Source organism: Neolamprologus multifasciatus, chromosome 3, assembly GCF_963576455.1.
Source record: "Neolamprologus multifasciatus chromosome 3, fNeoMul1.2, whole genome shotgun sequence".
Lineage (NCBI taxonomy): Eukaryota > Metazoa > Chordata > Actinopteri > Cichliformes > Cichlidae > Neolamprologus > Neolamprologus multifasciatus.
Genome location: NC_140441.1, coordinates 1,635,195 through 1,647,060, shown reverse-complemented (window position 1 = coordinate 1,647,060; position 11,866 = coordinate 1,635,195). Strand labels below are relative to the sequence as shown.

General features: G+C 40.5%; 1 protein-coding gene across 1 annotated transcript; it reads right to left on the bottom strand.

The window, feature by feature from the left end:
• Window positions 1–961: 961 nt before the first annotated feature.
• Window positions 962–8,877, bottom strand: LOC146520995 (uncharacterized). Its single transcript, XM_085148595.1, has 5 exons — window positions 8,760–8,877; window positions 8,252–8,347; window positions 1,664–1,861; window positions 1,227–1,571; window positions 962–1,127 (listed from the first exon to the last, which is right to left on the bottom strand). Exons 1-5 carry the CDS (start codon window positions 8,875–8,877, stop codon window positions 988–990), a joined length of 897 nt encoding a protein of 298 aa, XP_085004721.1. The 3' UTR covers window positions 962–987.
• Between the last annotated feature and the right edge of the window lie 2,989 nt (window positions 8,878–11,866).

Here is an 11,866-nt window from a genome sequence, read left to right as displayed (position 1 = left end):
TTCACTCGCACATTCACACCTAGTGGCAATTTGGATTATCCAATTAACCTATCCCCACAAGCTGCATGTCTTTGGACGGTGGGAGGAAGGCGGAGTACCCGGAGAGAACCCACGCAAACACGGGGAGAACATGCAAACTCCACACAGAAAGACCTGATGGTGGAATTGAACTCAGGACCTTCTTGCTGTGCGGCAACAGTGCTAACCACCGTGCTGCCAACAATTTCAACGTTATTAAATTTATTTCTAACAATTAAAGAGGGTTGTGGTGAATTACCGGCGCAAGTATTCTCGGGATTACCCCCTTGTTGAAAGGGGTGATCATTGTTTACTGGGTTAAGTGGCTCATTCGCATGTCTGGGGAAGAGCTGAGTGATTGTTGATGAATAGAATCATTGAAACTGGATAACAACTGTAGCGGTGGGCTGTGGTTGAGCGGCTCATTAGCAGACACATTGTCCGGGGAAGAGACTAGCGAATGCTGGCATTGAGTATCAGTGAAACGATTTTGATTTAGCCTGTTTATTTGGCTCAGTAACTCTGGCGGTATTTGAACCTCATCTTGTGTTTGGGCCAAAGCTTCTAAAGCTCTATTAATTGCTAAAAACAGATCAGAAGAGGAGATGTTTTGTGTCAGACTCATTTGAGAATGAGCCGCGTCTGACTCTGTTTGAATTTCATCTTGATCCACTCCCACACTGAGGGAATTATTTTGAAAGGCACTTTCACTAGACGCTAAATTAAGCAATTCTAAAGGGTCATTACTATTGATCACCTCAGGTTGCTCACTGTGTTGTGAATGTGTATTCTGAGACTGGTGTGTATTTTCATTTAACCTAGCTAACGCTGTTTCTATAGCAAGAAATGGGTCTGTAATGTCTTGTTCCTGGTTTTCCATTTTTATTGTTTTTAACAATTATATATTAAAAGAACAAAACAAAACACAGTTCGTTTGGAAAAAAAGGAAAAATTAAAAAACACAAACCTTTATAAGATGAGCTGAACTAATTCAGCGAAAAGGGAAACCAGACGGATACCAACTGAAGCTAGCTTCCGTCTGCGCGTTTCCCTTGTCCTTGTTCTCCTTGAGGTCCTAGCGCTCCTCCTTCTCCTCCTCATGAAATGCCCTAAGGATTTGAGGGTAAGATACAAAACAGTAATGTTAAATAGAAAAGGGATAGTTTTTTATAAAATGAGAAAAAGCAAGAAGCTAGAGAGAGACTAACCGTGATTGGATCTCAAACGGAGGCGCGGAGCATCTCGTGTGCGTGATTGCGGAGAAGAGGAAGGGCTTGTGCTGGTTCGATTCGCCGTAGCACGGGGACCGAGTAAATCGTGCCTCTCCCGGGCGGACAGAGGACAGTTTTTCCCAGAGGCTCTGGGGAGAGCAGAAGCTCCGGAGGGGTTGGAACTGGGTCCGGTAGAACAAGAAGCAGGGCGACCCAGCGTAGAAAGCAGTTCTTGTCTTTCACGGGTCGATAGGCGTATATTCTTTCCAGTCGAGCGTTGGAGCACTGGCGGAGAGGAACTCGGTGAACTAGAAAAAAGAAACCTCTCAAAGTCTGCTAGATCTAGAATGTTTGATAAAAACGGAAAAGAGGGTAAATGTTTTGTTTTTCTAGCACAAATAGCTGTTAAGAGTGAGAACAAGAATGAACCATACCATTTTGATCGAGAGAGTCAAAAAGAGAGGCGTTGAGCACACTTATTTCAGAGTCTAAAAAGAAATAACAACGAGTATTTAAAAACAGGAAAAACGGTAAAATATAAACATTATATGAGCAAGAGTAAGAAAAACGAGGTATCTGAGGAGGACATGTTTGGCTGGTATTGTGTACTAAAGCACTTTTTAGCTCAGAGTGTTAGAGGCTAGCTTATATATATTTTAAAAAGTGTATTCCAGGTGTTACAGAGCCTATTTGCATGTCTTTTGAAGATGAAAAAGCTTTTTGAGAGAAATTGTTAAAAGGAAAGTGTAAAACTTACCGTTTGATATCCATATAAGGAAAAAGGCACCAGCTGCTCTTGAAATCGGCAGGTCCCTATGCGAAGTTGCAAGCAGCCTGAGCGGCGCCAGTTGTTGATATGGCTGAAGTCAGAGGTCTTGTGTAGTGATGGGTCGTTCGCGAACGAAATGGCTCTTAGAGCCGGCTCTTTGAAGTGAACGACGCGAGCCGGCTCCTTATTGGGAGCCGTGAGGGTTTTTTTTTCTTTCTCTCACCCTCTCTCTCGCCCTTTCTTCCGCTAAACTCGCGCGCGGCCTGTACCGGCAGAGGGGGGAGGGGCGTTAGTTACACTTGCAGTAGCACAGGATCTGAGCCAGAGAGAAAGAGAGCGAGGGACAACAACGTCACATTAGAAAGGTATAGTAATCATCCACTATTTTCAGTTGCAGATGATAAAGGATTCAGAAATCATGCAGGCCCATATGACAGAGAATGTGCATCTTCTTTTTGTTTTAATATTTTAATTTATATTTAATTGTGTTGTGGTTTGCAGTGTTTTGTGTTGTTTCACGTTAAATTTGTTTAAAAGGAAAAAGCAGAAAATTTAAATAGTTAAAAGTTTGAAATGTAAATAGTTCTTTGTATTATATGATTTATTTATTACATTTTATGTGGAGTGAATAAATAAAGTATATTTATGGTGGCCCTTAGAGACAAAGCACGTGCTCCAAACTCCAAAACACGTAAAAACTCAGAAGCACGTACAAACTCAGAATCACGTACAAAAGACAACATTAGTGCTCCAGGATGCTCGGCGCAGTGTTGAGCTTTTGTTACCTAGTGGCTACACAAGCCAGGAAATATCAACAACCGGATTTGGTGTGTGGTAGTAACAGGTAAATGATTTTTTTTTTTAATTATTTGAATAAATATGGGTGTTTGTCTATAAATACACAAACAATACACATATGCTTTCAATTGTGTAATTTAAGTGATCTGGGTAGCTCTGTTTTGGAAGTTCAGTTCATGCTAGAAATGTGTTTTGGAGTTTGTACGTGCTTTTTGGAGTTTGTATATGCTTTAGAGTTTGTACGTGCTTTGTCTCTAGGGGCCATATATAAACAACCACTTTTTTTAACATTAGTAATTCCTTTTCTGCATAATTTTATATTATTGTTAATGATTAAATAATTAAAGCAACAAAACAACCTGAAGAGCCGGTTCGGAGCCGAAAGAGCCAGCTCTTTTTAGTGAGCCGAGCGAAAGAGCCGGATCTCTAAAAAGAGCCGGAAATCCCATCACTAGTCTTGTGGGAGAGCGCTGGCAGTCATAACCTCAGCGGGAGATATAAAAATCAGACCTGTAGCCGATTGGCTAACCGGGGTGCGAAGGGAGCCGCCCCATTGTTATGTGATTGGCAGCGGGGCTAAGTTAGGCGGAGTTGGTCTCTGGCGGAAATTTCGAACGAATAGCCAGAATCATTAAGCAGCAGATGTGGAGCGAACAAGCAGGAAATATTTTGCTCTTGAAGCGGATCGATTAAGAGCAAAGGGAGAACTTAGACTCTGCGTTGAATTTTAGAGGTAGCTGGTAAGAGGGATCGTTTTGAAGAAAACAGACTAAGGGCTTTTCAGGGTGTTTCCCCTGTTTCCAAATATAAGGTTTTTTGGGAATAAAAGGGGTAGCTAGCAGGGTTTTCAGGAGTTTTTCCCTGGTTATTTAGTCTAAGGATCGGGGTAAATTTGAGAAAAACGAGTAAGGTTTTTTCAGGTGTTTTGGAGAAAACGCGGAGGATTTTTTTTTTTTTTTTTTTTTTTTTAAGGAGTTTTGCCTTTACTCCGCGGAGGATCGGGGTGGGAGCCGTGGGGAGACTAAGGATTTTTTCAGGATATTTCCCCTGTTTCCGAATATAAGGTTTGGGGAAAAGAGGGGTACCTAACAGGGTTTTTTTTTTTTTTTTTTTTTTTTTTTTTTGGAGAAAAGAGTTATGTTGGGAGCCGCGATGCGTTTTTCATTTTAGTTTTTTTTTTCATGATTCTGAGTTTTATTCTAAATCTCCTTGTCCGGATTAAACAAATGCATATAAATTGAAATAAAGTTTTGCCCCAAGGCATGCAGCCTGTATTTCTGGCCATACTGAAAGTTACAAAAGCACAACTTTAACTAAGCAGTTTCACTATGGTTTAACACATTTTTAAACACACAAGCACGGACCTGAGACACACAAAGTGAGTCCGGAGACACAGGTGCGCCCACGCGCACGCCCAGACACGCAGCCTTGGGCACGGGCCCTCGCACACACGCTGACCCACCACCAGATGCCGTTTTTTAAGCATAAAAAAAAAAAAAAACTTTTTTTTTTAATGGATTAAAAAAAATAAAAGAATGCTATTTGATATATAAGAAACTTAAATAATCAGTTATTTTTAAGGGGGAAAAGCAATGAACTATGAATATCATATTTTTATGAATATCATATTTTTATTACTTCCTGGGGCCATAAATCTTTCTAGGGGGGCCATAAATCACTCAGTTTGACATAAGGGGTATAATATCCCTCCTCACATGTCCTGGACAAATTTGTCTAGCTAGTGTATAAACTTGTAATTTATCACAAGGGTTTTTAAGTAACACCATATAAGTACTGTTCAGACTGATCTTTCTGCTGTGTTTACCCTGTAGAAACATATTCTGAGTCAACATCAGGACACTCATATTTTTATGGTGTCTGTACTGTGTGAAAATCCAGACCACTTCTGGATGATTTGAAGCTTGAAAAATAACATCATCCAGTACAATGAGAGGACTCTGGTGTGATGGAAACAAACTCGCATCTTCAAAAGAATCAGGGAGACCTTCAATGAATTTAATGCTTTTATTTTTCTCTTGAAGCTCAGAATACAGAGGCTGAAACCCACACAACATTGTCAACAAGCTTGTTCAAAACTTATACACAGTTTTCCAATACAGATTTCACAAAGTTTTTCCTGAGCCACTTGGCCCGACAACCATACAGGAAAATGGGATTTGAAGTCTGTGATCAAACTTGATTAAAGCAGGCTGAAACATTAAAAAAAAAAGTTAAAAGAAATAATCGAAGGGTAAAGTCAGACCTCCTGGAGCAATCTACGCTTGTCATAAACAACACGGAATTTTTGGGGGGGAATAATGAATTTTGTAGTGAAAAGGCCGCTTTATTAAAATTGACACTGTGCTGAGGGGCCTCAAGTGTAGACCCTCCTTCACAGTTATCAATGTAATTGTCAACAAGGTTCTTTACAGATTCAAAGTTGACCTTCTACCAAACATCATGTGTTTGTGTGATGCCTTTTGCTTTCAAAACAACTTTACCTTTTTTGGTCATGTACCCATAACTTTTAGGTCCAGCTGCAACAAACTCTGTAATAAAATCATCCTAAATCATAAAATCATAGGTCAGTTGCAGCACAGAGCAATTTACTAAGTAACAATAGAGTTTCAACACCCATATGAAGTAGTGAAGGCCTCAAATAAGATGTTATCTGTGGAGTACAGAGGTCACCATAACACCATTGAATAGGAGCCACATCATCACTGACAAAAGAGAAATGGCTCACTTTGTATTTTGGAGAAATCATGAGGTTAAAGAATTCCTCGGGGTCACTCACCAGTTTGCTCTGTGTGAGATTATTTCTCTGCTCAAATTTATCCCAAAATGAGTTTAAACACAGTTTGGCCATCTGTCTTTTATCAGGGTTTAGTTTTATGTTTTCAGGGTCTAAAGTGATGCCTTGTTTAGCCTGGTAGCAGCTGTTGTTTTATAGGGTAAAACAGGAAAATTGAGTCCTCGGTTAAACAACCGCGATAAACCCAAAGTAGTTTTTAGGATCCTGAAAATTTCGAAACATTATTGCTGCTACAGTATAGTGTACTATAGTGTACTAGCACTTTTTAGCTCCGGGTGATAAAGGCGAGCTTATATGTTTTTAAAGTGTATTCCAAGTGTTACAAACCCTATTTGCATGGTTTTTGAAGATGAAAGGTTTGACAGAAGGGTTAAAAGGAAGATTAACACTTAAGGAAAGAGGCGCCAGTTGTTGTTGAAGTGGTCCGGAGGCAGGGGCCTATGTGAACTCACAAACAGTCTGAGCGGCGCTAGTTGTCGAAGTCAGATGTCTTGTGGGAGCGCAGTGCCAGTCTTAACCTCAACGGGAGATATATCAATTGATTTATTTATAATTGTATATATGTATATAATAATAATTATTTAACAATTGATATAATAAAAATAAAACATGTTGAGAAAAATCAGGAACACAAACCTGATAGGGAAGAGAAGAAAACGATTACTAGGAGAGCCAGAGTGAGTAAATCTCGTCTAGTACTTTATGAATCACACTCCTTGTCACTTCTGTGACGCTGGCGTCAATTTCTTGCAGCGCGGTCTCTATATCGCGGACATCTCTCAATTCAAATGGATAAGCCTGGGCAACGCCTCTGACTTGAGCTGCTGGTGGTGAAAAACCCTCTAAACGTAAAATTTGCAATAATGTGTTGGTGAAAATGTCCATTCTATAATCTTTTGCAGAGTTCATCATAGTATCTGAAAAAGTAATATTTTTCCAGCAGGAAAAGACATGAATGTCGACTCTGCGACATTCATGTCTTGACACACATCTTGCCGGTGCTTCTGGATTAGCGAATTAATAAGGTACTTTACGGTTCATTTTGTGAGTTCCATAACAGCCGTGGGGAGTAGAGTCGCCGCCTCATCGCTGTCCACGGCTCTCGTGGTGGTGGAGATCTATGTCTTTGGACTCTCGGAAAAGGGCCCGGCATACAGGGTCGCCCAGAGCGAGGCCCCGGAGACTGAAGTGTTTGCGGGGGTCTGGTCCGGTGATTGCCAACCGAAGGCTGGGCGAGTTTCAGCCTCGAGGTGATGAGGGCGGGGGCGGAGTATCTGCTTCTTAACACATTATATCTGTGCTGGGTAACTCTGGTCAGGAGTGTGTTAGCTGTCTCACCAACATACTGGATACCACATTTACTGCAGGTAATCAAATAAACACGGTTCTTAGAGCGTGGAGTACCGTTACACTGTGAGAGGAACACATTGCCATTTGAAAAGCTGCGCAGCCATTTTTGGTGCTGAAAGAAATGCCCCTGATCTGAGTTTGGGCTCAGAGAAAGGTGAAACTTTTGCCTTGATGAGAAAATCCCTCAGGTTTGTGTTCCTTCTAAAGGCAGCAATTACTTTATAATCCCCCAGCATTTGGGTTTTCTGGAAAAGATTTTGAAAGTGGTTCTTAATCATTTTACCAATTTGCATGTTGATGGGGCATATGTCACAACCACTGGCAAAAAAAGGAGCTAAATCAATGGGTTTGGTCTGTAGGAATGATTTAACCCTTTAAGACCTACCATAGAACCAAGTCCGCCAGAGCTTATATTATATTTTTACATGCTGTGGAGCCATTTTTGGGAGCATTTCAAGTTGCTATACATCAATACAAACATTACAGCCTAGATTTTAATAATATGTAGGAATTAAGTGCATAGTAATTACATAAATTGCAAAAAAGTGCAATAAACTACAAAAAAATGGAAAATCGTTTTTGTTTTTTAACATATATTTCTAGTTAGAGAAATTTAAGAGGCTTATCCCTCAAAACTGTAAATACAAAAAAGTTGCACAAAATAGTTTCCTACCACAGGAAATTTATTTTAAGTGTCTTCATAGTTTTATTTTTGAAATACACCAATTTTTATATACTGCAGGAAAAACGAAAATAAATATTATAATGCAAATTTGCAAAAAAGCAGCATGTGCATCAAAATAAACTATTTCCAGCAGTGCAATATGAGTCCTAAGCATCCCAGAAACGACACAGAAAGTCATAAAGTCAAACATAACTTTTAAAAACACCAGTATAGGCTCATTGAGGCCCGGACCGTAAAAAACTACATTTCCGCGAAAATGACGTCACTTCCGGTTTCGGGCAGGTCATGGCGGACATGCGATAGTTCGCGCTGCCGTCTAATCCAATGTAGGAAGTGTTACAAACAGCTGATCGGATCGGCAAAGCGTGTTTCTGGAATATTATGTTTTTGTTGCTGCAAGTGCTTTTTATGCAGTTTTTGCAAAACTATGTGGAAGGAAACTGTGACCGAGGACAAGCTGATGGCATAAGATGTAAGTACAACTCCTCCGGTTTCATATGCAGAAAAAAATATTGCGCTAGCTCACGTGGTTGCAGAGCTACCGGGATTTAAAAATAGTTACGCAAAACGGAGCAAGACATTTCCTAAGGAAAGAGCGACAGTACCTTCTAGTGGCGAGAGCTGAGCAGGGATGTGATTGTCCAAATCTGAAATGAAAGTGTTCAGGTGCAACAATGTCTCCTGCTCATTCTGGGGCAGGGCTGAGGAAAAGTTAACAATAGGGATGTGGATGTCAGCATCAGGAAACTCTTCCTAGGCTTTCTTCAACGCCTTTTTCAGCTCTGTGACTGGTGTGTTCTTGTCCCTTTGTGACCTGCTGTTTAGGCCGAAGGAGAACACCAGCGTTTCCACTGGTTCATCGGAGTTTGGTGCTGTGGTGCCAATACTTTACCGGCACATCGGAACAGTGACTTCATCACGTAACCTGACCCCGTACCCCCAAATCTAACCTTAACCCCCCATGCTATCACATGGGGCCTCCCTCCGACGTGGACACAGGACTTGATTACATTGCTCATCTTTAGTGATAATTGTATTTCAGGGTGGTTACATGTGGCATTTCATTCAAGTCTCCCCCTTGGGTGCAGTATTGGCGATTCTGGTCGTCGTTACCTTTAGCTTGTTCGTAGTGCGCTCTTGCGTTCAGCGAGGCCTTCAAGGTAGTCAGCCGTCTCTTCTGACCGTTTTCACCGACTTCTCGTCCGACTACAGTGCAGAAGACTTTCTCCATGGTAAGTTCTTTCACAAGGTTGTCACACTTTTGTTGCGTGTAGTTGTTAATAGTAAAGCACCACCTCTTGGACGGATTCTCTCAGACTGGCGCCATTTCCTCTATGGTTAGGATTAGGGGCAGGGTCGGGCTTAGGGCCTATTTATGGGGGATTAAGGTTAGAGTTGGGGGTACGGGGTCAGGTTACATGATGACGTCACTGTTCCGATGTGCCGAGTACAGTCGGAGAATAAAAAAGCCCACGAAAAAGTATTTCCTGTGTCCTGTCTCACTCCCCATGACCGGGCCACACATAAAAAAAGTAAATTTTTAATGGCTTAAAATAAAATAATGCTATTAGATATAAAACGTTTCTAATAATCAATTAATTATTTTTTGGGGGGAAAAAATCAATGAGCTATGAACTAACATATTTAGATGAATATTATAATTTTATTAATATAATAATTTTTTATGGCTACCATATGTTTTAGTACTTTTATTACTTCCTAGGTTCACAAATCATTTATTGGGGCCACAAATCACTGTTTGACATAAGGGGCCTAATATCCCTATTCGTCGTCTTTTAGGGCCATTGGGTCCATGGTGGCTGCTTCGTGCTGTCAGGGCTCGTATGGAATTATTAAACGACCCAAGGTGCGGCAAAACTGAGGTGAGGAAGATTTATTTAAGGAACGTGCTCAAACAACAAAGGCAAGGGTGGCGAAAAACAGAACTGAGTAAAACCAAGCATAAAAAAACAAACCAGAGAGACAGGGAGATGTGGAGGGAGATACGCAGCTGAACCAGCAACGTAGATGAGAAAACACAGGGCTTAAATACACACAGGGCAATCAGGGAATGGGAAACAGGAGGGAGGCACGGCTGTAATTGGACATAACTAGACAAGGGGAGGTGAAACTGGAAACACTGACGGGAGACACCGACCTACAAAATGAAACAGGAACTCACACACGCAAAGACATTAGACATTATTTTAGCAAGTTTGGATTATATTATTGATTTTTGTTTTTCCTTCAGTACATAAAAAGTGGTATATCCCAAAAATAAAACCATGAAGACACAAAATGAATTTCCTGTGGTTGGAAACTATTTTGTGCAACTTTTTTATATTTACAGTTTTGAGGTATAAACCTCTTAAATTTTGTAACATATATAAAACAAGAAATATGTGCAAAAAAAGCAATTTTTGATACTATGGACTTAATGCATACATATTATTAAAATTTGGGATATAACGGTTGTATTGATGTACAGCAACTTGATTTCTTTGTATATAATATAATTCTTTGATTATATATGGCGTTTATATCGTGGTAAGATATAAACCAAAAATCAACTCTAAAATTACTTACAGCTTAAACATAAATGAAAGTTAACTTAATCTGATGTCAGAAGTTCAAAAAGTGGTAAAAAAAAAAAAATCATTTTATTTCTCATTGTCCCACCTGACATCTGGCAATAAAATAACAAAACATTTCCACCACACGCCCACAGCATGCTCTTCTTTAATTAATGGGAGGGTCCAGAAGTTACCAAACCAAGCACAACTTTTCCTAAAAGTAAAATTAATGACTGAGTTATATAGCAAAACTAAGTTTATTCTTACTGTTTTAAAGAAAAGCAACAACATGGCATGGTATACATTTTCACTGCTATGCACCAAACTCTATCTATCCATGAAGCCAAGCCAGATAACACACACCAATTAGTTAAACTGCAAGAATGTCCTAAAGACATAAAGAGCTGGATGGCCGCTAACTTTCTACCAGGAAGAGGAGAGCTGGACACTCTGCGCTCCCTAACAAGAAGAGGGGCCGCGTCCTTCAGAATGACATGCACGCACATGCATACGCACCAACATTCCTGTCTATGAACAGATGTATTCACTGTTGTATTACTTTTGTATATAAATAGAGACAAGTGCAAGAACAGAGCGCACATCACAGGGCCCCCACTCTCATGTGAGCGCTCTGTGACCGCCCTTGCAAGTAAAAACTGCAGCGTGTGTTTCTACCCTCTGACTCTTAGCTGAAGAAGTGTCTTTTAGAATAAATCTCTTGACATTATGTGAAGTCACTTAGAAGTTAAAATTGTAGCGAAAGATAGTGCAGGGTCGGAAAACCGACAACTAGCCAGTGTTCTCGCCGGCTCCTGGCTAGCTATCGAGGGGGTGGGTAACAGATGTCTCTGAAAACGTCGGCGCACTTTTGCAATTATGTGATGTCTTTATAAACCGAGTAGATATTTGAAGTTTACACAGATACATTCTTGCCTGAAAATATGTTAAGTTTATATTGTGACACTGAGTAATATTAACTAACGTTTTAATGTTAAAAATGAGCGGAACTGTACGTCTACGTGACCTATGTACATGTCATAAGTTTAACAACTGTAAAAATTACTTCCATTGAACTGCCTTATTAACTTTAACATCAACATCTTAACATTTGTGTCGCTACTTCAAAAACAACTTACATTTAAAAATGTAGTTGTCCTCGCTGTGTCTACCACCTCCATAGCTGCCGCCATTGCTGGAAACTGGAATCGGCAGAGCGACGCTATGAATTCTGGGATATGGTGGGCTACAAAGGATACACATGACCCATCCTTCAAATTTAAGGAAATGACGGACGCATTTGTCGCCACATTTGAAGGAGTCGACGAATTGTGACAGCCTTCGTCACCTGGCTATGAAGTAATCGTCACCCCAACCGGTCACAGCAGATGGCCCCGCCCCTCCCTGAGCCTGGTACTGCTGCAGGTTTCTTCCTGTTAAAAGGGAGTTTTTCAATCCGACTGTCGCCAACGTGCTTGCTCATAGGGGCTCATATGATTACTGGGATTTTCTCTGTATGTATTATTGTAGGGTCTACAACATAAAGCGCCGTGAGGCAACTGTTGTTATGATTTAGCGCTGTGTAAATTGATTTGAAAAGCAGTGCCTCTAGAGCCTCAAAAGGAGATTTGAAAAGGATGCTCACTATAA

Coding starts and splice junctions, on each gene's coding strand:
- LOC146520995 (XM_085148595.1), bottom strand. CDS start 8,877: ATGGAGAAAGTCTTCTGCACTGTAGTCGGACGAGAAGTCGGTGAAAAC. Junction 8,348..8,759: donor GCACTACGAACAAGCTAAAG/GTAACGACGACC, acceptor ACTTTTCCTCAG/CCCTGCCCCAGAATGAGCAG. Junction 1,128..1,226: donor CCGTTTGAGATCCAATCACG/GTTAGTCTCTCT, acceptor TCAAATCCTTAG/GGCATTTCATGAGGAGGAGA.